This window comes from Halichondria panicea, chromosome 13 (genome assembly GCF_963675165.1).
Source record: "Halichondria panicea chromosome 13, odHalPani1.1, whole genome shotgun sequence".
In the NCBI taxonomy this organism is placed as follows: domain Eukaryota; kingdom Metazoa; phylum Porifera; class Demospongiae; order Suberitida; family Halichondriidae; genus Halichondria; species Halichondria panicea.
In genome coordinates this window covers 2,719,560-2,744,178 of record NC_087389.1, presented here as the reverse complement: position 1 = coordinate 2,744,178, position 24,619 = coordinate 2,719,560, and the positions used below count along the sequence as shown (strand labels likewise).

General features: G+C 41.2%; 4 protein-coding genes across 6 annotated transcripts; 3 read left to right on the top strand and 1 right to left on the bottom strand.

The window, feature by feature from the left end:
* The first annotated feature begins 34 nt into the window (after positions 1-34).
* On the top strand, positions 35-9,923 carry LOC135346526 (uncharacterized). Of its 2 annotated transcripts, none has more exons than XM_064544172.1 (24): positions 35-581; positions 1,194-1,240; positions 1,294-1,366; positions 1,523-1,708; positions 1,885-2,051; positions 2,318-2,501; positions 2,706-2,790; positions 2,844-2,901; positions 2,954-2,996; positions 3,097-3,206; positions 3,465-3,553; positions 3,667-3,794; positions 4,335-4,484; positions 4,726-4,807; positions 4,878-4,966; positions 5,116-6,056; positions 6,471-6,757; positions 6,949-7,090; positions 7,623-7,921; positions 8,305-8,399; positions 8,789-9,007; positions 9,145-9,206; positions 9,304-9,479; positions 9,722-9,923. In XM_064544172.1, exons 1-24 carry the CDS (start codon positions 126-128, stop codon positions 9,805-9,807), a joined length of 4,254 nt encoding a protein of 1,417 aa, XP_064400242.1. In that variant the 5' UTR covers positions 35-125; the 3' UTR covers positions 9,808-9,923. The 2 variants fall into 2 exon arrangements, with proteins under 2 accessions (XP_064400242.1, XP_064400241.1); XM_064544171.1 differs by having other exon boundaries at positions 35-587.
* Positions 9,924-10,228: 305 nt separating this feature from the next.
* On the bottom strand, positions 10,229-13,222 carry LOC135346614 (NADH dehydrogenase [ubiquinone] 1 alpha subcomplex assembly factor 3-like). Of its 2 annotated transcripts, none has more exons than XM_064544301.1 (5): positions 13,070-13,222; positions 12,803-13,013; positions 12,524-12,590; positions 12,368-12,468; positions 10,229-10,537 (listed from the first exon to the last, which is right to left on the bottom strand). In XM_064544301.1, the coding sequence occupies exons 1-5, from the start codon at positions 13,123-13,125 to the stop codon at positions 10,448-10,450; spliced, it is 525 nt and encodes a 174-aa protein (XP_064400371.1). In that variant the 5' UTR covers positions 13,126-13,222; the 3' UTR covers positions 10,229-10,447. The 2 variants fall into 2 exon arrangements, with proteins under 2 accessions (XP_064400371.1, XP_064400372.1); XM_064544302.1 differs by having other exon boundaries at positions 12,803-13,008; positions 13,070-13,199.
* Positions 13,223-13,262: 40 nt separating this feature from the next.
* LOC135346596 (transmembrane protein 177-like) lies at positions 13,263-15,593 on the top strand. The gene is made up of 8 exons (XM_064544280.1): positions 13,263-13,399; positions 13,453-13,522; positions 13,619-13,725; positions 14,009-14,256; positions 14,440-14,526; positions 14,860-14,971; positions 15,152-15,219; positions 15,465-15,593. Exons 1-8 carry the CDS (start codon positions 13,290-13,292, stop codon positions 15,530-15,532), a joined length of 870 nt encoding a protein of 289 aa, XP_064400350.1. The 5' UTR covers positions 13,263-13,289; the 3' UTR covers positions 15,533-15,593.
* A 146-nt stretch (positions 15,594-15,739) lies between these two features.
* LOC135346543 (pleckstrin homology domain-containing family G member 6-like) lies at positions 15,740-23,887 on the top strand. Its single transcript, XM_064544196.1, has 20 exons — positions 15,740-16,018; positions 16,145-16,203; positions 16,796-16,883; positions 17,072-17,115; positions 17,283-17,333; positions 17,757-17,828; positions 18,608-18,673; positions 18,839-18,898; positions 19,704-19,765; positions 19,941-20,071; positions 20,132-20,310; positions 20,444-20,575; positions 20,736-20,831; positions 20,941-21,039; positions 21,155-21,361; positions 21,434-21,512; positions 21,677-21,792; positions 21,933-22,115; positions 23,041-23,217; positions 23,678-23,887. Exons 1-20 carry the CDS (start codon positions 15,838-15,840, stop codon positions 23,759-23,761), a joined length of 2,166 nt encoding a protein of 721 aa, XP_064400266.1. The 5' UTR covers positions 15,740-15,837; the 3' UTR covers positions 23,762-23,887.
* The last annotated feature ends 732 nt before the right edge of the window (positions 23,888-24,619 follow it).

Sequence of the window (24,619 nt, the reverse complement as noted above, 5' to 3'; positions counted from 1 at the left end):
GGCGTGCTTGTGCTTATTCAGCACTATGCGCTTCATTTGGATAAAAGACAAAAAAGCTCTTGAACTCCTGCGCTGCATGCATGTGCATGCCATAGCTTCTCCACTCCATGCCAGACCACTGAAGTATGACTGAAGTTAGCCTGGGATTTGTTGAGGTATCTCCGCTCAAGCTTGTGTGGGAGCTATGTCAGTACATGGCTGAGGACAAAACCAGCTACACATACACCAACCCTCTGAAAAGTACCTTTCAAGCTCCGAAAAATGTATCTTTATGGAGCACTGAGTCCAGCACTAAACTATGTAGCAACCTAGTGAGAAAGTTTTATGACACGATTCTTCTGAGGAGATGGGAGTGGTTTGGCATGAGCAAAGGGGGTGCTATCCTGTCCCCAGCTTGCAAGTGTATGTCTTTTAGCTATCACCTCATGTGTGATGGTAAAAGCGATGATGCTGGTCGCCTTGTTGAGGCGGTGAGCGCTTTCACTGAGTGTAGGGTGTTCAAAGAGTGCGAGGCCATGTTGACATTCCTCTCCTTACTTGCCGAGGTGCAGGTAAACAACAGCCATGACAACCTTCCTGTGGTGAACGTGAGTGACGAATTTTTGATTCCTTGGGACTATAATTATTAGGATGAACTCTATTCTGTTTATATCCATGGAATTAGTATCTATATCTGGTTTTTAGTGGTCCTATGGTGAAGTTGAGGTTGAGGTGTCACTTGTTCTAATGATACTGCATTGCATGGCTACCGGGTACCTGAGTTCTCAGTGACTGCTCAGACTGTGTGGGTTCGGTCTGTGTTATCAGCTCTAGCTGGCATACAGAGGAGGTACGACAAGCGCGGTGCAGCTCAAGCAATTAGCCACTGATTATATACTCTCAGCAAAAGCATACGACGTGGGTGGATAATTATTGCTCAATCAAAGGCTAATTGCCTGAGCTGCACCGCACCTGTCGTACCTCCTCTGGCTGGCATATATACTGCCAAGAGTCATTTCACATTTCCATGTCATAAATTGTTGCTTAGCAACAAACATTTGACAACAAGAAAGCTGACCCTAGTGGGTGTCAATAGAGTTGGGCGGGGTGGGGCAATGGGTCTTGATGGCATCAAAATCTAAACTTGTATGCATCTCATTGACATGATATATTCTTGTAGGCACTCTTATAATTATAAGTCACCCATTTCTTAGGTTCAGCAAAAAGAAGGTGCACCTTTTCGATATGATATCTATTCGAGGTAAGTATAGATTATTCAAAGAGACCTTGCTACTGTTTTTCTTTCCGCAACAGCTTATTTTTTGAGAAACCTCCCAATCACAGTGATTTAACTGATATGAAGGACGATTTCTCTGAAAGCGTCTCTGTGAGCAATTAAAACATTGTTTTCTTGTACATTCATGACTCAACATTCATGACTCTACGTAGTTTTAATGCAACAGCCATAATTATCATCACTTTGAGTAGTTTGAGAATGGCAAGTTCTCTGTAATACACGTAGATTACACCATGTACACTGTAGCTGTTTGAACGCACTCCTGGCACTGGGTTCGACAGCTTCCTGTCAGCTCACCCTAGTATGGAGGACCAGGCCACCAACACTCTTTATCATGGACTGGTACACAGTACTGTAGAGGACATTAACACTCCACTGGGACTGCCACAGCTTCCCTACAGTCAGGACAACACTCCCCTGCTGCCTCGTGGGGTGAGTGGATGGTTGCTTGTTTGTATTGTATTAGTTCAGACTAAGTGTGAAATAATAATACTGTACATACATTTGTGTGAACATTTCTGGTGGCCGATGTAATAGGAATATGCACGGCTGTAAGAAACTGAAGGTCAGACTAACAATTTAGGCATTAATCTGGCTCTATTGTACAGGAGACCAGTGTTGCACGCCCGTCAACAACAGACACAGTATCCTCACTAACCAAGGAGCAGGCTTCTGTTTTCAACACAGCAGCAGGGTCCGGTCAGGATCTTTTCTCATGGCCGCCGAATGGAGATGACCCAGAAAGCATCAGGGAATGGGAGGGCTGGCAGACTTGGTATGTCACTATTGGAAGGTGTTGGGTGTTGCCATGTATAGATTTGGATGTGCTGTTGCATTACTGATGGGGTTGAAGATATAAAACGATGGGATGACTGCACATGAAATGGTGTAGCGCGAGATGGTTAGATTGTCCTAACCGAGTGATTGAATACCAATAGCAAGAACTTGTTTCTTACATTTTTGTATTGAGACAGGTAGTGGTCATAATTTTGCTATTGAATCATCAGATTTCCACTGCCCCCCCCCCCCCCCCCCCTTTAGTTCTCGTCAGTACCTCTGTGATGGCTCAGAGACTTGCCTGCCCCATGCCATTGAGCTGTGTCTCTCCCGCTACTGCTCACTGGGGGGCATGGCACAGTCTGAGGTGGAGGATGGGAGTTCCCTTGAGAGCAAAGTCATCCGTGACCTGGACAACCTTCCCATGGTTTTTATCAACACATTCCAGGTGCTCTAAATATGTTTTTGGTTGCACTACTTTTATCATCAAGCGTTTGTACAAAATGTGTTAGCTGCTAGTGTTCTTAAGTAGACTGCAAAAGTTTTTGCTCAGGCCAAAGGCTGTACCCTGTGCAAATACAGAGTCTAACCTTCAAAAGCCATTGTGTTTAAGTGATATGCCATATAAATATATGTGGCTGCACTATCACAGGAGGGTGGCAGTGTGTCGCGGATGTTTGGGGAAGCTGTCCAATCACTGCAGGACTACTTTAGAGCACAGCTTCATCAACTAGCAGGTACAGTGTACATGTAGGAGACTCACCAGCAAAATTACTATTATGCTGGTTAGGGGAGGCTTCAGGCTTAACCCTTTCACTGTCAGCAAATTGGATTCTACCCACAGTCAAGTATGTTGTAGTGGTGTGTATCTTACTGGAAGTATAATCTTTCATGCTTTAGATTCTTGATGGGCCTTTGGAACGAAGCCAGAAATTTACCCAAGGTGTGTGCTATGGTGCTACTCCTAGACAGATTAGAGTTGATGTGTCTGCACGCATGTACATGTACATGTATTCACCCCTCTGTTCCACTGCCTTCTTCAGGGGCTTGCTCTACTGGATGCCCTTTATAATCAGACCTATCAGGTGGTGGGAACCCCTCACTACCTCTTGCTACTACATCTACTAGCACAGGCCCTGGCACCATATTTCAAGTAAGTTGTGTCGAATTTTTAGAAGTACAGCATGCTGTCTTGAGTCTTCATGTACAATTCTACACAAAGCCATTATTGGCTAATTTGCATGTACCCTAACAATCTTCTAACCCAATCTTCTAAGTTTTAACCCAATAATTATTTATGGATGCTCATGTACATGTACATGTAAGTGTATACTGTAGATATGGTAGTGGCCTAGCTAACATAATCATTGCTGCTAAGACATGGTACTCACATAGCGCACTGTTTTGGCAGGTTTGTGGAACAGTGGGTGTTTCAGGGATGGCTGGACATGGGGGAGGAGTTTGGACTGCATGTCAGTGTGGAGGCCCTCGCTAGAAGAGGTAGACATGTATTGCTCAATTCATTCGTGTAAACATTTGTGTAAAGTGGCTTTTCTGTTTATGCCATGCCTAATGGCAGTGTTATGTAAACTTATTCCTGGTGTACTGTGTAGATGATAAATACTGGAATGAGGGGTACACTGCTAGTGGGGGGTGTGCCCCTGGGTTCCTGGAAGGCCAGGCCCATACCATCCTCACCTGTGGCAAGGCACTCAACCTACTCAGGATATGCAAGCCGAGTGTGAGCTAGTACAAGTGCATGTACATGCACATGCACATGTATGCACTATGTAATGACAGATACACTGTACAGTAGAACCTTGATTACCTGACCCTCCATTATCCGCCATTTTCCGGCATAACAAGCTTTATAATAATACTGAATAGGTGTGTCCTTTAAATGTGCATGCGATTGCAGCTATTGCGCAGACAACCGTGTGGCACTATTGTTATCTATTAAGTGGGTGGATCAAGGCGTGGTTTATCTATTCGTTTATCCAGTTATCTGGCCTGCCTCTGAAACCAAGGTGTCCGAGATTCCACTGTAGTAGAGTGTATGTCGGAGGAGTATTGCTGCATTTGATAATATTCAGTCTCTGTGCACATTGTATTTGAATATGTGGGCATGTTGGCTACCTTTATGATAAATATTGGTTGGTGTTCGATTCCCTTTGCAAAAAGTAATGCACGGCTGATGACGCACAATGTTTCAAGCTACTTACATGTACAATAATGTTTTGTGTCTGTACGATCATCTTCATTGACAATTGTCTCATTGTAGCACCCACTGTGCACGGGGATGTTCCGTCCACCCAAGTTGAGAGTTCAGCTATCTTTAGACGGACTAGAACAATGTGGTGAGCAGTGTCAGCATTACAGGAGAGAGGTCCAGGAGAGTGAGCAAGTCAGACACGATCTACTCAAACAAGAGGTTTGCCCAATGTTTTTTGTGCTTTGTACATATTCACTGTATTGTACCTCATTTTCGTTACACACCTGTATTTCGAGTTCGGATATGCGTTTTATGTGTACCTACATGTACACGTACAGTGCCTGTAGTTTCGCTAGTTATGTTTCCCACATGCACCTTCTTCAATAATTATGTACATGTACACACTTTTTTGTGTGTACACTAACTTTATCATCACACTCTGTATGATTTTACTCTAAAGCTTCTGGCCAAGGAGAAAGAGTTGAGAGCAGAGGTACTGAAGGCCAGACAAGAAGCTCGAGCTCATGCTGAGAAATTGAAAAGTATGTTGACAGTACTTTGTCACCGTTGTATTTTGTGACCATAATAATTTACGAACAAATGCGTGTACAGTGATAGAAGAATCCAACAAAGCTCAAGAAAAAGAGAAAAAAGTTGCGTTAAGAGATGCACTGCTGGAGCAAATACAGACAAATCAAGCTGTAAGTCTTGTCTGTTTTTGCTAACAGTTGTGCCGGACGCAATGATCAGCATTTACAGGGGTCAAATTATTCGGACATGTATGTGTCTATTTGAAAGCAAGCCTGAAGTACATATGTAGCATGAGCTGCCATATTTCATCTCCTTGCAGTTGCGTTCTGAGCATGAAGCCGAGGAACGTACAGAAGACAGGGAGCAACCGGACTACTTTAGCTCAAGAAACACACTCCACGAGGCTTCCTTACAAGAAAAGGCCAGGGAGGATATGATCGCTTACTATGCTGGGCTCTCTAGAAAGGCTGAACTGAGGCAACTCAGGGCTGAGTGGAGAGCAAAGCGTTACAAACTATCAACTCAGCGTTTCGAGTTTCTGAGAAGCGAGAGAGAAAGGTTTACCGCAGAGAGTGAGAAGGCTGCCAAATTATCAACTCCTCAACTCCTGTCAATTAATTCCTTATTAAGAGAGACTTCATTGAAAGGGACACCTGCTACGTCTTTGACAGACGTGGTGTCTGCTGACTTGAATGTATCGCAAAGTGTTGAGAATACCAGTAATTCTGTGGTTGGGAAAACTTTGGCTGAGAGCAGCTCTCAAAGAGAGCAGGTCGCACAACAGCAGGCCTCTAGGAAAACATGGAGTGTATCATTGGTTGATCAACCTGCACCATTTGGAGTGCAAGAAGACGTCAAGTTTCCTCAAGATCTGGATCATTTTATAGAATCAGAACCACAAGATCAGTTCTCACTGGGCAGCAAATCAGACAGTGGCTCCACGCAACCTGTGAACAGTACATTACTTCTACAGCCCTCATACCCCCCTTCTGTTGTCCAGGACCTCCTATACAACCAGGAGACCACGGACCCAAGCATCCTTTCCAGACTGTCTCAAATCACTGTCCCTTCTCTTCATGTTCGCTCCGGCCCCGTAGAACAGCCATCCGTGGCACAGGAACTGCTCTATCCCACTCAGCATGCTCAGTTGGCTCCGGTACAGAAAGAGAGTGCACCTGGACCTGTGTCAAGCAGAGGACAAGAAGCCCCTTCAACTGCACAAGACATCATCTATATGTATGGAAGTGGAGAGAATACAGAGTACGTACATGTATCTGAATACCGGTAGTATTTTCTGGGTGATTGTGGCATGCATGTACATGTGCATGTATATGTATTGCTCGATCCATTTGGCATGATTGTAGTAGTTATTTCCCAGCACGAGTGCAACATGCTATACATGTATATTGCACTGGAGCAACATAATGCCCTCGGGCATTATGGCAACAAGCTTTGTTAGGCACTATAATTGTAATGATACTTATTTACTTGCACTAGTAATGCTTTGTACCAATTAATCCACTTCGTGTTTTTGCACTATAAAATTATTGTATGCATTGTACATATAATTTTTGTGTGACCACTAAAATTACTAATTCAAACGTTTAAGTACTTTGTACATTGTATGTACACAGACTATGTACAATATAGCTCTGTCATATACCATACATACAGTGTCACCACCCGAGGAAACGAGCCTGGCTCAACAGCCCAAGATATCATCTACGGCTCTGACTTTGCTAATGTTTCAGTAAGTAGTCCTCTCATTCAAGAACCTGGCCACCCGCTACTAGTTTCGTCTCGAGGGCAGGCCCCTAGGTCCACTGCTCAGCTCAAGATGTACCCACTGAGGCAGGCAATGCAGGAGAGAGTGGAAAAGAAACAGGATAAAAGAAAGCTGAAGATGCCCACTATTGAGTCTGGCCCTTCATTGAAGTACACAGATAACTTCTCATTTAATGGTATGCTGTACATGTATATATACAGGAGCACATTACAGAATTACATTCTGTAATGTGCTACTGATATATACCACTGCTATTTTACATCCTAGCCCATAGTTTAATGTTCTTCCTATCAATTTCTCCTATTTGTTTTTACAACAAACAGTTTGGGAAGCAACTCGTACTTTTGTATAATTTTCATTGACTAGATGATCCCTCCTCACGGGACATGCTGAGTGCAGTTCTTGGCCCTGCTGTTCAGGATGACAGTGATATTGACACCGGGTTTCTGTCTGTCTATCCACTGTCGGCTCTCATTGAGCAATCTCTGGCTCTCCCAATTCTCACACAGTAAGTTCATAATCTACTAGCATGCTAATCTCGCAAGCCACGCCCCTTCACTCGAAGAAGGAGTCTGACAACAGTGTGCAAGTGGAGTTGTCCCAGTGGAATGTAATTACGTACTCACTCTGCCACACCCACTTTATAGTGGGCGTGCAAATTAGGCGCCAAGATCCTGGCGCAGGATAAAATTCCACGGAGCTGGAACTACGAGACCAGTAGCTAGATCGTGTCTTTGACTGATATGTCCACATCCCCTTTATATCCCCTTATCCCCTTTCTGTTCTCAGTTTTGTTTGTGAACTGAAATGGTGCATAGTTTAAGACATTCATGCACACTGTTGCCAGACCCTTCTTTGAATGAAGGGGCGTGGCTTGTGTGACTACTAGCATGCAACCATACATGCCTTTAAAATAGGAAGTGTACAGCACCTACATGTACATTACAGATACGTTATACTTCAATCCACAAACATTAATTTTACAATAGTGTGACGACCATTGAACATCAGACAAGCGTATTAATTGTTTCCCCATGCAGATCCACCCTAGTCAACGAGGCTCTTCTCAGGTACTTCCTGTCAGAATGCCACATCACTCATCATTTCAATGTAATTAAGTGGTTCCTGCTCCTTGAGGACGGTGAGTTTGGCCATGCCCTCTCCACTCGACTTTGTGAAGAGCTAACCCATGGTCGAGATTGGAGGGTGCTTGTCTCCCCCTCTTTTCTCAACCCCCTGCTTTCGACTGCTCTCGAGGTTTCTGTACATAGTCGCTGCCCAGAGGCTCAGAGGATCAGCTTTGCCCTAAAGTACCGCCCCACCTCACTCAACACTCATGGTGGGCATGTTCAATTATTGGAAATCCTAGCCCCATTACATAAATTTACCCCACTAAAAAATATCGTATATGTGATCAAACGTGAAAATGTAGATAGTTACCTTTTGGCCCTGGCAGATCACCTATTGCTTGTAAGCTGTACTATAATCATTCAGTCCTGGTACATTTGCTTATACAAAAGTACTGCAGGTATACATCATGATACTACTGGCATTGGCTTAATATATCACACCCCTTATTCACGTACATTGTAAGGTGTGTGCAGAATGGTGTCCTTTAGAGATAGAGCCTTTACAGGCGTTTCTTCCATTTACTTTCAAATGGATAAGTTAATTTCAGGCAGACCAAATTGAATGCTAAATGTAAACATTTTTCCTGTATAGCAATTGATGCACTTGAGTTTTTGCAACTAAAGTATGAGGTGGACTGGCCTTGTAATATTGTGATAACGAGCACGTCAGTAGAGAAATACAATAAGGTGAGCTATGAGTTCTAGTCTGTATGTGTACATGTATGGCATTCATTGAAATTGCATTGGTTTACAATGTATGTCAACCAGCCGTAACTAGTCGATTGTACGGAAAATAAATGTTCATGTAAAGTAAGTGTTGATATGTGCTTGTGCCGATGTTGTGATACCTTCAAAGTATATACGTGTACGCGTTTGGTTGCATGTATAATCATACAGTATGTAACGTAGTGTACATGTCATGTACATAATAATTATACATGTAACTACAATTAGTATGGAATTAGCTATGTGCATGCCTCACTTGTATGTACACTTACAGCAGTCATTACATACAGCGTTACACACGTTGTTCCCAAATACATGTACATGTACAGTTGTATGTTACTTCCCTTCAGATTCTTCAGCTTCTACTGCAGATGAAGAGAGCTTCATGGGCACTTAAGAACACTTTCCATCAACTCAAAGTCAGCAAACAGCTCAGTCCCTCACAAACCAGACAGTTGCAAGTCTACAGACACGAGTATCAGCACTTTGTCAACGTGATGCACGGGTACATTGCCAACCAGGTGTTCCAGATCACATGGAGGGAGTTTGAAAATGACCTTGAAAATGACGTATGTAATTGTGTGACTATTTCTCACTACTAAATGGACAGTGATTATCAACATGTGATTCACTTTAGCTTGCCCCCACAGTCTAACTTACAGTTACGTTGCCAACATACTACATGTACATGTATTGATCGATGTAGGTTCACAGTTTTGAGGAGCTGATCCAAGCCCACCACAATTTCATTAATAAGGCGATTTTCAGGTAAGCTCTTGCTGATAGGCAAACCTGACAATTTCTTTGTGTGAAGGTTTTAGGCATCAATCATCCTTTGTATGCATAATTATACATGTACATGTAGGTGTTTACTGAGCAAGAAAGCAGCACCAGTAATGAAGCTGATCCAAAACATCTTCAGCTCCATCCTGAAGTTCAGCAGTGAGCTCACAGGAGAGAGAGTGTGTGTTGAGAGGAGCTATGCAACCATGACAGAGACACATAACAGGTTCAGGGAGGTCTCAGGTCTGCTGATAAAAGGTGAGTGTCTCCATTTGACTATATACATGTATTCCATTGTTATGTAGCTGCATGTATAGCACATGCATGTCATAGCACCCTATTAGGCCTGACAGCCAGCTAGGCCACACTACTTCAATATTAAGTGGGTATAATTTCGTCGGCACATACTTACTTTCAGTGCTCTAAAAACACATGTGTGCCATCACTCTCTTAGTTCATACTTGTAAGGTACATGTACGTATTAACATGCACACATACAGTTGTTGACAAGCTGGTGCAACGTGGGTATCAACCTCATTTGGAGGACTTCTTACTGAGATTGGACTTTAATAGATTTTACAAGTAGAGACAAACAGGAACCTTACATAAGTGACCTACACTTGTTTCTTATCACATTGGGTTGACGGGAGTCAAATGCCGAAACCAACATTTTAATAATAATTACAGTGTATGTACAACAAATTTGTGGCATGTTCCTCAGAAAAAGCTTTGCTATTTGGGTGCATGCATGGTGTAAGATGCATTTCAAATCGAGGAGACTAGGTACTGTATACCGTATTAGTTTTGCGAGCATCAAACATTTGTGAACTTTGCGATGGTCGATCAATTCACAACAATAAAATCCGCAAAATCTACTAGTAAATACACACGATCCTTGCCAATACGCAAATAGTTAGATCACAAAGGGTCAACATTAATTACTGCTGATTTAGTTCATTTGCAAAGGTGTTTCACCAGCAAAATATTCTAGTAATACGGAAATCATATCCTATCACATTTAATAATTATAGCTATACAAACAAACTCACAGACAATGACCTTGATAGCATTATTGACATTTACTTTGAACAAGACTAATAATTGTGTATGCAGTTAATGTTGACACAATGTTTGAATAAGGACCAAACTAATCCAAGGGGGGGGGGCATATTCCCCTAAAATAAACTGTTAATAACGATTACTGCCGGCATACAAAGAACTAAATTTTAAGTTGCTATATGTTCGGGTGGTATCAGAGCCGCTCCAGCTGGCCTCCCTTCACTCAGTAGGAAGTTGAATGTAGCACAAGCGTTCGGCTGCAAAAAAAGAGGCAAAATAAATAAAAGCATTAATATGCACACTTCCTTTGGTGATTTTGTAACACATTATGCTGAACTGTATGTAGTGAAATCTGAGTCTGACATGATGTAAGTAGATTGAGATACATGCATGTACAACATGTACGTATATATACGTATTATTATAACATCTTTGGAACTTGGCGTATATTATTTGGGTAGCTATACGCACACGCGCAGAAGAGGAAGTTGAGCATAAAAATCTTTGCAGTGAGGCTCATTGTACATGTAAAGGTTTGTATGGTTGTGGTACGTGTAAGTAGGGAATAATATAGGCAGGGTGTCATACAGGGAGGGGGAAAGGGGGGACATCCCCCCTGGCTCCAACCCCCCCTCCCCGCCTAAAAATTTGCATTCAGGTACTAGTTGTATGACTGAGTTAAGTAACATTTTTTTAGCAACATTTTCTGGTTACAGTACCTAGTCTAATAAACGCAATTAGGTGCGTGCATATTGGTACATAAATGTAAATATTTTGGGATTGGAACAATTCCAAAAAAATATGACCATTGTGTTGGTGAACAAATTATCTAAAACACATCCAAAAAGATTTCCATGGCAACCAAAGGTGGTGGGTATGTGGTGGTTTATATAATATATAACACCAACATTTCTATAGTAGACAATCGCTTAGCGATGGAAAAGGCCAATTGTTTTAATTCGGGTAAGGTATGAAACTTTGGCACAACATTCTTGAATAGTTTATCTAACATTAATTAGCCTCGACCAGGCCGATTAAAATACGGCCTGGTCTCTATTGCATGGGTGATAGTGCACATGCGCAAACTAAGTCCCCCAGAATCTGGGGGACTTGTATACATTAGTAAATCGTTGTAAAATTATACCGTAAACTAGTTTGTTTACTAGTTTCTTTCCGTATTAATTTTAACAAATACTTGTCTCCTGTGAAGCTGTGGCTTATGCTCTATATTGTGTTGTCGAGAAGGCTTGCACACTAGTCTTCATGAAGCCAGAAGAAGCTCATTTGTATAGAAACCAACTTCAAAACATCACGACCATTCAACCATCATAGAGGTAGATGAGAGCCTCTTCTGGTTTCAGACTAGTGTGCAAGCATTCTCGACAACACCATAGAGGGTCACAGTTAGCTAGCTAAAGCTTTGTATACAGTACATGGGCGTGTATGGACCACGCCTATAATAATTACACATGCAATAGATACCAGGCCGTATTTTAATCTAACATATGCATGGTTTATAAACTGATTACTATCAATTATCGAGTTTTTTGTTTTTGAGTGCCTTTTCGCTTAGCGGTCAAGCAAATTTGTCGGCTAAGGTCTAATTGTTTTTGTACATTCATCGTTAATAAATTTTCTATCTTTTGATACAAAAAATTTGTCTAGAGATATTTGATGTTACACACATTTTTTTTACGATCACCCCCATTTTCACCTTCCCAGTACAACAACTTTTGGGTAATCATGTTGTAGCTTATTCATTCATGGTATCAGCACAAATGTTCCAATCTTGAGATACATTGGAGTACAACTACTCACCCTATTGTGGTATTTTACTCTCTAGGCTACTGTACTTTTAAAAGCATGGCCTTATTTCCCCCCTGTACTTCAAAATCCATGACACCTTGATAGGGAATAACCACTACCGTAGTTGTGTAATTGCAGCGCCAGTTGAATTATTCGAAGTTGTTGGCTATAATTATACCATCATATAAATTCATTTGACATAGTCTCGCAAAAATAATAAATTTTTCCTGGCACTGTAATTATCGTCAACTATTGGTAGTAATATTCCTGTTGAAACGCACCGTGTCTTGTACTTCTATGTTAAGTCCTTTCTTCTTAAGGCCATAAAGAAGTTCAAGGTTCACTCGTTGCACTTTAGACCCAGTACCCAGGACTACAATATCTGGTGGAAAATTGCTTAAATTTATTGCATGAAACAATTCAAAAAGTTAATTCACCTATCTTTGGATGAAGTAAATAGAATAATGCAAATTGTTCCACAACTAAGTCTTCCCAAGAAGTCACCTGCAGTCAATACAACAATAATACTTTACTTTGGTACAGCAATGTCATGCTCTGCATCAGAGGAGGTACGACATCCGTGTGTCAAAGGAAACGTTTTAGACACACATTCCTTAGGTCAAAGTTCGGAATGTGTGTGTTAAAGACACGCGGATGTCGTACCTCCTCTGGCTCTGCATATAGTGATAGAACTCAATTATACCCAACATGCATACCTTCCAATTCAATATTCCCCTGGGCAGTAGAGCTACTGATCCGTACACAGTGTTGCCGTTGACGATGAAACCTTGAGTGGTGTAGCCGTTCACCATGGGAGCACTGTCCGAGGCCTCCAACTTGTTGAAGGTGGTCGGAATAAACAGCTCTTCACTCACACTCTCACTGTTCCACCGATACTGCACACTTGACTGTTTCAGCAACCCTACACTAGAATAAAGCATAATAATATTATACAGGAGAATCTCTGATCAAAGCTCTTATACCAGTTGCCATAGAACTTCTGGCATGTTCTGCAGAGAGTTCTGACAAGGAACAGCATATCTTCTCAAGCGGTGTTAGTGGTAAAGATCATGAGTTAAATTCATTGTTTTCAAAAGCCAGAAGTCAGAAGGCCGAGTGTTGACCCTTTACCGACTCAAATGTTGCTGAGAATGGCCTGTGAGTTTTGATATAATAATTAAAAGGTTTGCCATTATAGGATCGATGTCAACTAACAGGATCTTCGGAATGAAGCGTCTAGTGTACTGGTGCGCAGGAGGCCTTCTATGTGTCAACTTTGTCCCACATGCTCTGCCTTCCATTATCAGATGGAGGTGTGCTATCGTCCATCAATATTACCAATGACTCCATGCATGCATGCCTGCAGCTCAGAAGCTGACAGGATTGAAGCACCAATTGAACTAGTGGCTCATGTTCGGAAGATTGCTGCGTCTATGGTAAATTTCTTACAATGGATGTTCATTTTAATAAATTATTACGTAAAAAGCCTATAAGGCAATATGTACCCGTACTCATGTATGTGGATACTGTAGGGTCTTTCGAACACTGAGAGAGTGCAGGTTTTCGTCAATAGAGGATTCTCCAGCTTGTGTGGGGGGTCTACAGCTCTGCCCATGGGGGCTGTCATTGGACTACCAAGGTGGGTGTGAAATAGATTAGTGGTATGAGTACCCGTGCAATAATAATAGTTACTACTTTGATTCAGCCATGGGATTAAAATTATATTATGACTATAAACATAGTTAGAACACTCTTAATTGAGGTCCACGAGATGCGTAAGTGCCCAATTAAGGTGTTCACCGTCTACATCCACTCCACTGACATGCATGCAATGCTGTATTTATTATTTATGTAGTGTGACCGATGTTAGTGCAATATAACATGCATTTTTCTGATAGCCCCCCCCCCCCACACACACACAGAACAGTGCTCTTTAGAAGCCCAAAGGATGTACATAAGTGTGACATAGCTGTGAAGGGAGAGCCAGTTGACTGGGAATCAGAGGAGGGAGAGCAGCTGCTTAAGATACTCCCTCCCTCTGCTAAACTCATCAACTTCAGAATAGCTCATGAAGTTGCTCACTTGAAGAGCAATGACTTTGTCTATCACACTCTATTATCACCAGCTGTGCTGGTTTGTGGGTATCACTTTGCTCTATTTTTATCCAAATGTAAGTGCATTTTTTTTCAGCAACATGCCTACCTCAGATACTGATTTTAAGCATTCCAGGTCCACTTACTGCAAGCTCATAGCATAATTCAATTCTGATAAATTTGAAGTCACACACAAAGCCTGCATATGTGTACTATACAATGCATTAATTAGTATTCCTTTCTGCCCTGTAACGTTGTAGCTATGTTTCCTGGTCGAATAGTGGCAGCTTTCCCACTGTTGTTCTCTCTTGCACTCGTTGCACAAGTGCAGATTTCATCAACAATTCGTAAGTATATAAAAAAAATTGTTTTATGCGTAATAGCAAATTTCAGTGTTGATTGGCAACTATAGAGCCAGCAATCTATATAGTTACCGGGGAATTATGCCTTGCTACACACTCAATGAAACTAATGCAGTAACATAACAGTTACCCTATCTGTTGCAAGGAGATTGCACTTCGCACTTACATGTATTTCAGCTTCCCAGTATCACATGTATTCCCATTCATACATGCATGTCTTCTACATAATTATGCTAAACTTGAAATAATTGGTTACTACCTTTGGTCTATATCCCATGGTGTCCCAGAGTTCTATCCACTCTCTATAATTATTGTCAGATCACTGGCAAGAGTACAGAGCTGACAAAATGGCTGCTGTGTGTAGGCGGAGCTATGCCGAGGGAGGAGCAGAGCTAATGAGGAGAGGCATGCAGCTGGAATCAATACTTAGGTACAACTGTCTCATTACATAATTATAATGGTACTTGAGTATGCTGATTCTTAGATTTGTCTTGTGTCTGAACAGCAAGTTAAGTGCTCATCATCTCAGTTGTGACTTTAGAGAATACGTTTTTGCTTAAGCTTCAATTACATTTACTTTAAAGTTAAGGTGGCTTGTGTACTGTTGTAGGGAACCACCTAGCAGATACTCACTGGAGAGATTCACTGCCTCATTCAAGAGTCACCCTTCGTACAGAGGTCAGAAACTGTTGTATAAGTACGAGGGAAATGTTGTTATGTATACAATGTAGTATTTTTGATGAATTATAGCGAAACCTTCAAATTCAAAAGACTCTTTAGACGTAGTAGTTTGTGTAATTGTGAGATTACTTCCACATAGTAGCATAATAATGAGCTGGTTAAAAACTTTAAATCAGTTCATTGAGATAAACACTGCGTAGGTTTTCATGCACGTCCTGAAAATTGTTAATGTTTCACTGTAGATCGACTGGAACGCTTGAATGACCTACTTGCATTGAGTGGCAATGACTATGACTATGTTGGAAGATAGCTGATTGTTTCTGTATGCATGCAAGTTATATCCAAATTGGTAATGATCGTGTCACTCATCAGTTTAATTATGCCACACCCTAGCCTCGATCCCAGGCCGAGTTTTCGCTTTTATAACGGTTAGGCAAACAACTGGTCGTGTCACTCAAGCCTCGATCCCAGTTGTTCGCCTAACCGTTATAAAAGCGAAAACTCGGCCTGGGATCGAGGCTAGCCACACCCCTGCAGTGGCAAACAAAAATAAACCGTAGTTCTTTGGCCCGGCTACTCTAGAAATTAACTAGTTTCCATGCAATATAGCTAGCCATGTCTCTTGGAAACCCTGAACAAATGCTGGTGGTGACTGCTTCTGACGATGAAGTGTCTAAGCTACAGGATCAGCTCTACCAAGCACTCTTTAGAGAAGCTGAGGCCCATAAGAAGATAAGACACCTCCATGAGCAGCTGATGGATACCCGCCGCTGCAGCTCCAGTAGAAGCCCAAATGGTAAGATCAGTAATTTTTAGTTTGATGTGTGCATCATAGCTAGTTCGGTCTGCATGTGATCTCTGTCCTACATAGTTAAGTTGTGTTCTGAGAATGCGTATGCATTTTTTCCTCCCTGCTATCTAGGGCTACGCATTGGAATGGAGACTCCAGATTTACCCTGGGCAGATACAGACCTCAGTCAGGTAAGAGCTAGTACAGTTTATGATGCAGCATGCTCATAACTACTAGTCGCAACATCGGGTTTATGGGTTCTTCCTTGGGAGCTTAATTGCATGTACATATGTTTGTAGAGCTTGCCAGGTTTCCTTGTAAGAAATGTTCCAGCTGATGTAAACTAATTGTCACTAACTTACCTAAAAATTAACAAGCTTTCTCAGAATTTGTTCTAACTCTGAACAGGAAATGAATTATTCATAGCTTATCAAACTATAAGCCTATACAATTATTATAAATTGGTTACTCCCAATTTAGTGTTGTTTGGGCCTGTCGTGACCTCCTCCTCCTCACTAAGTAGATTGCCAGAAGTTAATACAAGTTTAGCAATTTTTTATGTTATTCATAGTTGTGTCACATGCCATTAAGACTATATATGCCCACACATGTAATAAATTCCTCCATGTGCAATAATAGTGTGCAGCATATTGTTGTTTGATCGATTTTGTACTGTTATTAGAGTTGTTGTAAACTGTGACCAATTACGATTGGTTAGTAATGCAGCTATGAAAAAGCAGCTGTTGGTGCAGTTGCTGCTGCAAATGTATTGTACCCCTACAGAACTCTGAGGTAAGTCCGCAGTCTCCCACCCCTGCCCTCATTGTCAGCATGACTCCACCTCAAAGGAATGTCTCCCGTTTGCGATCAAGTGAGCCTAGAGATTGCATTCCAAGCACGCATGAATACTGTTAATAACAGTAATAACAGCTAATATTAGCTAATGAGCTTTGACTAATAATCCTGAGGCAATCAATGTGGGAATTCCGCTAACCACATTAGCTAGCATCCTTAAGAGCTGAATACTGCACATAATGTGGGTGTGATATTCATCTGCAGTTTCCCAACCTTGCAGTCCAAAGGTAACAGGCCTAGGAGGATTGGTATGTTCATTATTTTTAACACTGTACGTTAATTATTACATCCACATATTCGCTACAGTTTTATATTTGTATGGCCGTCTTATAAGTCCCACTAAGTACTTCGGGTTTATTACAACATGGCCCTAACCGTCAGAGTATTCCATATTCCACGTGCTATATTTTCACAGGTGAACCTCAAGTCCCTCAGTGAAGAGTCACATTCCAACGAGCAAGTTCATGTGAGTGCACGTGGCTACTGTAGCTGGATGCATTGTGTGCGCAGCCATAATTATCAGTTTCATTCATTGTATCTTTGCTGCTTGTGTACATGTAGTGGAAACCCCTCGGTCAATGTCATTCATAGCCATTAGTCTTCAATAGGTTCTCTCAACCCATACAACATTTCTTCATAATACATGCATGTACATGTGGTACAGTGTACATGTAAGTTAATACCGACTTAGCCTGTAGCCACTTGTTTCTATTGTCTGTTGAGCAGCAGCTACTGTCCATGTGATTGTTATTATGCCACTCACAATGTTTTGGTTTATGCTAATATCAGCTTGCACATATTGCTGTCATTATCCTTCTACGATTGTTTTATTACGCATGAAAGGAAATAGGCTTTCACTCTTTTTACAATCATCACATGCCTCCTGCAGCCTAAGGAAATGAATGGCACTGTTCATCATAACATGGCTGGAGTGTGGAGTCCGACCAATGAGTCTCTTCATGTGAGTATATTATATGTTATGAACCTGTTAATCTTGATTGTGAGTGGTCGTAGAAAGAACACAGAAAATGTGCGCCTACTGTGCATATGGCTGTGTTGTGGAGTGGAGGAGGGGGGGGGGGGGGGTTGGTGATGTATTCTAGACTGATATGTTTTTGTACATTTGCATCCCTGGAATCCATGAAGAATGTACGCAATGGTGTCACTTGTGTTGGTGGCTGCATTAAATGTATGTATTAGTTATTGCCCAGCCTGCGGCCCTTGGGCATTATGTTGCTCCAGTGCAATATATGGCATGTTGCACGAGGGCGCCTGCAATAACTAACTTGTTGCCCAATGACGTTAAGTCGTCTGACTGGTCATATAAATCGTAATAAAAGACATGTGTTTTGAAGGAATTTAGTGTATTCATTAGTTTTGCTGAATTCCATAGTAAATTTTTAGCCCACTATACAGCATTGTTGCCCAGTGAGTGCTCAGTATATAACATGTTGCATCACTATGGCAACCATATATTGCACTGCACTGCATTATATGCACTTGCACTGTGTGTAAATGCAGTAGATTTCATTAAGAGATATCCATTTGGGACTTATGCCCCACCATTCCACCCAATAACTCATTTGGTCCCTTTTATAGGCTACTACTTTTAAAGCCTGTCAATTTTGAGAATAGCTACTACTACAATCCTGGAGAATGATATTCTAGCTTAATGAATTTTAGGTGCTTATGAGTAGCTCATATCTCCCTCATTCAGACCAATTGCTCAAAATAACACAGGTATTTACTAATGAACACTTGGCCCCATTGTCACGGCAACTCTCAGATGTCATAACGGAAAGAGAGGTACGCTCTTAGGCATTACCTTAATTCGAGAAGCTATTGTATAATTATTATGGCTGTTAGATATCACGGAAATGTGGTATCAAATTTACATTATTAAATAGCTCCCTAACAGTGCATTTTTATTGAGGCACACTATACGTGTAACACATGATACTGATGTTGCAGAAACCACCCCCCAGCCCGGCATCACAGAGACGGAGTTGCTCCCTCCATAATATTGCTAAGGTAACCAGCGCATCATTTATAAATGTGGATGACTATACCAATGGCAATGTAAAATTATAGGCTTACATTTTACGTACGGTGTAAATATACTGTATATACAGAAATTGCTCTTATTTCTGCTTAATAAAAAGACGTGGCCATGATAATTTCTCTAAAGCTTCAATATAATTATGTTGTAATACTATACGATAGTTACCAATGATGACCATGCCATAATGTACTATATATATAGTGGAAAAATTTTGCTGGTGCAAAACTTTCACTTTATATTTTCGTGGGTTCTAATATTCGTGTTTCAATGCCAGGATGAACCGCCAGGAAACCACACCCACCAATAGCTTTGCATGTGAAATACCGGTGCGTGGGAGTTTATCCCAGTTAATTTTCGCGATTTCTGTTTTCCTTCGAAAAACGCGAACATTTTCGCTGTACGGCATGTGAGGAGATCGTGGGTTAGCAATAACGAAAATTAAATCCACAAAAATTGTTTAGAATTATGTGCAACGTACAAAGATTAAAGGCGTGGCTTCCGGTAAGCAGTCAACCATTCCACGAAATTTAAGTGCCTCGAAAATATAGAGCTGTCGTAATTAAGGGAAGTGCAGGTAGTTTAGAATGCATGCATGATCAGGATATACCCAATGTGGCACGTACAGTATTTGATATGCATACTAGAGTCACAGCGGGCATTCTGTATGCTTTCTCATGTTTTTTTAGAGCACAAAACTTTAGAGGCTCTAAAACTATTACAGTGTATGCCTACACACCTACACATGTTTAGATCTCGTCTCCATTACTCCTACAGAATACCTTAGCTCCAATACAGTTAGTCAAGAGACAGACTAGTCCGGAGCCCGTTGCTGTGAGGTATGTTGTGTATTAGTAATGGCCAAAATTAGGTTCCTGTTTTCTGTTGCTGACTTTAAACTTGTGTAGTGTACATGTAGGCGGTTTGGCTCATGACCAAAGATCCCTGTTTGTTCACTTTTGGGAATGTAATCGTCTCATTGCTTATAGCGTTACATGTATGTTTCCACTTTAGTCCTCCTGAGTCTGTCAAGTCTCTTGATAATGAGCCACTCAAATTCGGAAGAACGTCTCCACCCACCAAGAAACCTCTTACAGTAACAAACTCCCTGGGCAGAGACACTACGGCTCCTAAAAAGAAATCAAGTTAGTTACAATAATTATGCTGTTAACTACCTACCACACCTCGTGTCACATATTATACAGGCCAAAGGGGTCGCTCTAATTCCATGATCTCAACTTTCTTCCGGCGTAAACGAGCCACTCTTTCAGAAACACACATTTCAAGGGAAGAGCAACATAAGACATTCTCCATAGAGCAGATCTTCCAGACCTTCTCTCAAATACCTATCACCAATCAACGTGATTCTCTTGCCAAGTATATTGTAAGTTTAGCTAAAATACACAGTAGCTCGTTAATGTCAAAGGTTGAGTTGCATCCACAAATTATGTGAGACCAATTAAGTACAGTGATTAATAATCTGATTTATATTACGTACTGTACTATTGTGATTTTAGGATCGTCCATGGACGGACGTGTGTTTGAGCGGGGAGAGTAGTCAGGAGGACATTCAGTACCACAATACTGTCTGGGACATGTTCCAGCAGGAGATTAAGTACCTCACAAACCTCTTGCAACCATTAGAACTGGTTAGTGTGTGTTTGTGTGTGTATCCCAGTTTGTGCGTGGCCACAATTGTCATTGTCTTCGTAATTATGAATACTTAAATACTTAAATTTTACTATGCTGCAAATTATGTATCTGAATACTTGCCTTTGGCTTGTGTGGTACATATTTTGCTGTGTGCAGGTGTACAAAGGTTTTCTGGATGAACTTCACTTTCATGGAATTTTGAAGATTGCCGATGTTGACAAAATATTTGCGAACTTGAGTGGATTGTGCGAGGTATCTATTGCTTCCATTAGTCAGTAATTTCAAGTACAATGCCAGCCAAAACGTACTATCACATTGTATTTCCGTTATGTCACATTATGTCTACTGTATACACATGCAGCTGAGCTCCAGCATTGCTGAACAACTGTTCCAAATGTTTAATGGACGCTCGGGCAACAAGATTGCTCCCAATGGAGAGCTTATACGAGCATTTAGCATGGTACGTTTGTCAGTAGCACAAGTCACAAGATAAGTCGGTTGCTTACTAATTACCTTTGTGTAAATGGTTCGCTCTTCAGTGTGTATGTCTAAGATACACACTTTCTTTGTTTTAGTTTGGACACAAAATCAACCCAGTGTACCAGCGGTTTTGCGTCAACTTTGAGAAGCAGCGAGGATTTGTGAGAGCCCTGCAGCAACTTCCAGAGTTTCAGGAGTATCTGCTACTGTGCAGGACCCATGAGCTGGTGCAGAAGAAAGACCTTTCCGACCTACTAATAGCCCCTATGCAGCATCAGTGCCACTATCAGCTTCTGTTGGAGGTACTAACCAGATGCAGGTTTCATGATGTGCACTACATGTAGCTAATATTAATAGTTGTACTGTTTATACAGAAAGTGCTCAAGTACACTAAGGATCCAGCTGAAAAGGCTATGCTTGGCTCTGCCATAAAAGCATTCGTTGTGTCTTTGAGTACGTTTATATTCGTGTGGTGTATGTATTAAAGTATTCGTTCTCACTACATGTATATAGAAGCAGAGCAGCCCACTCAAACACCTATAATGTTATACATGTAGACTGATGTAGTTGCACCAGTAATGGAGCATTGTAATTGAATATAGTTACCCCTTCTCCAGAGGAACTTGAAGGCAATATTGATGAGAGCAAGAGGTCTGCTGAGTTATTGGAGCTGCAGGAAACTCTTTCATGGCCCTCAGTCACACTGCAGGACATGGATGCTTACATTCCAGAGGTTAGACACACCATGCATGCATGCATTCATTGACAAGGATTTAATAATTTAAGTTGTACGTGGGTTAAAGCTACAATGAAAAAAGAAGTGATAGGTGTTGCAAATTGTTTGTTAAAATAATTCACTTGTTTGTTACATAGGAGATACAAGGTTTACTGTCTTCTCAACAAAGTGGTGAACAATTGGTGACCAAAGATCGTCAGTTGGTGTACAAAGGGATTCTGCGGTTGCTGGATAGTAAGGCCAAGCCATGCCATGAACTTCATGTTTTCCTTTTCACTGACTTTTTACTTTTCACTGAACTCAAGTCCAGCAAGAAGGAAGTAAGTGTTGTATGGTAAAGGGTCATCAACACTATTATTATATTGCTATTGCGAACAAATTGTGAAATATACGGCCTGGCACGATTGTATCTGGGCGTGGTTAGGAACAAGCAGACATTTTGCATGCTTTGAAGAATGGCACTCCTATCGACAAGGGCAGCATTCGTCCTACGTAGCTTGTAGTCCAAAGAGCAGCAATTGCTAGCAAAGAGACTAGCCATACCCAGTTGGAAACCAAACAAAGACGTCCCTTCCTTTCGACAAAAGCTTGAGAGTGAGGCCTTCTTGCTTCAGCAAGACAACCTAACGTATATGCTTGATCAGAGGCCGTGGGTACTAAATGTTTCATTTTGTTCAAAGGAGGCTACAATTTGAGAGGGCGTTTATAAACCCCAATAACCATCAAAGTTCTTTTACCAACTCTAACTCTGCCATGAGAAAGTTTTTCAAAAAGTACTAACAAGCTGCTAGCTAGCTGCTACGCGTGCAGAGACATAGCTATTTGAGTACGGCCTTTATACCAAGAGCGGCCTCTGGTCAAGCATATACGGTATACGTTAATTTAAACAACCTAAATTTGCATAGCTAGCTAGCTACATGTAGATAGCTAGATAATTTATGGTTAGAGATTTTAATACGAGAGCATGCATACATGAAGCTACATTACGGTAACTTGCTGACTGAAATGCTTCAGAGGAGAAACAGGACAAAATAATGTGCAAGTCTCTGCGGTTCCTAACCACGCCAGATACAATCAATACCAGGCCGTATTTTTCACCATCTGCTCTATTAAAGAAAATCGGCCTAGGAACGAAGCTATAATTATATATACATGTAAACAACTTATAACTGTTATTGTAGCATGTTCCTTCAGTAGCATCTTTACGTAATTTCTCCTCACAATTAAGATAATTTCCCAATGCAGAGCAACCAGCTGATTCGTTACCACGTCTACGGCCACCCACTCTTTCTGGAGAGTATCGAACTCCACGATGTCACTTACAATGCCACACACAAGCACATTGTCACTATAGTAGAAAAAACTGCACTACAGCAAAAAATCAAAGTGTATTCACTTCAAGCAGCTGGTAAAGATGACAAGGTATAGTGCTTGAGGGTGTTCTTGCCACAATTTGAGGTATAATTAATAGTATGGCTAAGAGTGCAATATGGGATTAATAGCACGAGTAACAAGCAATGGCAAGGATACTAATTACACGAGGCGTAGCCGAGTGCTATTAACCTTGCCAGCTAGTGCTTGTTATGAGTGCTTGTTATGAGTGTCTTATGCACGAGTAGTCCTACTATTGATTGTTAATCGTTTGTGATGCAGTTATAAGGACATTTTTAGCTACAGTTTCAGTAAAAAAAATTAGCCGCGTCCGTTATTCGAACGTGCAGTCGTCAAGGCAGTAATTGCACGTCGTTAATGACGACGTGCAATTACTGATACGCGATTAATCACTGTACGAATCACAGTGAATAATAGGAAAACATGCGATTAGTTAATTTATAGTATAATATAGATACCTGTATATATAAAAAATGTAATTCCTTTGCAGAATAAATGGCTAACGCAAATTTTCCATGCACAAGACTTGCTATGGCACCGGCAGAACGATCACTATATAGAGTCAGATGTTTAATAAACCTCCCCTTTCCACTTTATATATGGATTATTTTCACTTTTCTGATGTTTTATACAATCATGTTTGTTTTACTGTTTATTTAAGCCGTGTTATACAGTGAATAGTATATATCTTACATCCAAGCATACGTTAACGTTGATATGCATGAATAGTCATGCAAGCATGGATGATGGTGTGTATTCATGCAAACTTGCGAAGCAGGTCAGTATTATATAAACACCTCGCCTAATTTTCCCGGCCTAAAACTAACCGTTGCTGTTCACAAAGCATTGCTCTAGCTGTACGTAGGCAGCGTTCATATCAATTACAACATGCATCTAGCACACAGCTAACTTGCGAAGCAGGTCATAGCTCATTTATGCTAGTGACATGGAGACATGATATACATGTATAACGGGTTAGATACAAATTAAACCATTAACGCTCTCTTGGTCACCGTACGTAGCTTATCAATTGTTGGAGTTCATGCATGATGTCAATGTACATGTGAGTATACGTACATCCATGCATTTTAATTTCCTTAAAATTCCTACAAAATGTAGTAAGTGCACAGTCATACAGTTAAACAATAATATTATGTGCAGTGTATATACACATGCATGATACAGTTGTTTCTTTTGTGAGGTTATGACCCAACATAACTTATGTTGGGTCCTTGAGATTTTTCGTGGTGGTGGTGGTGTTGATTGACATCAAGGCAAACTGAGGACTGTGGTGGACATGTAGGCTTTGATAGTTGGCGTGGAGTCTTGGCAGATGCTGAGGGACATTGGTTCACAGCTTAGACCAGACCAACAGTCAGGAGTGGAGCCTGGACGGTCGCACTTAAATCTGTGTTTTGACCATTAGGGCATG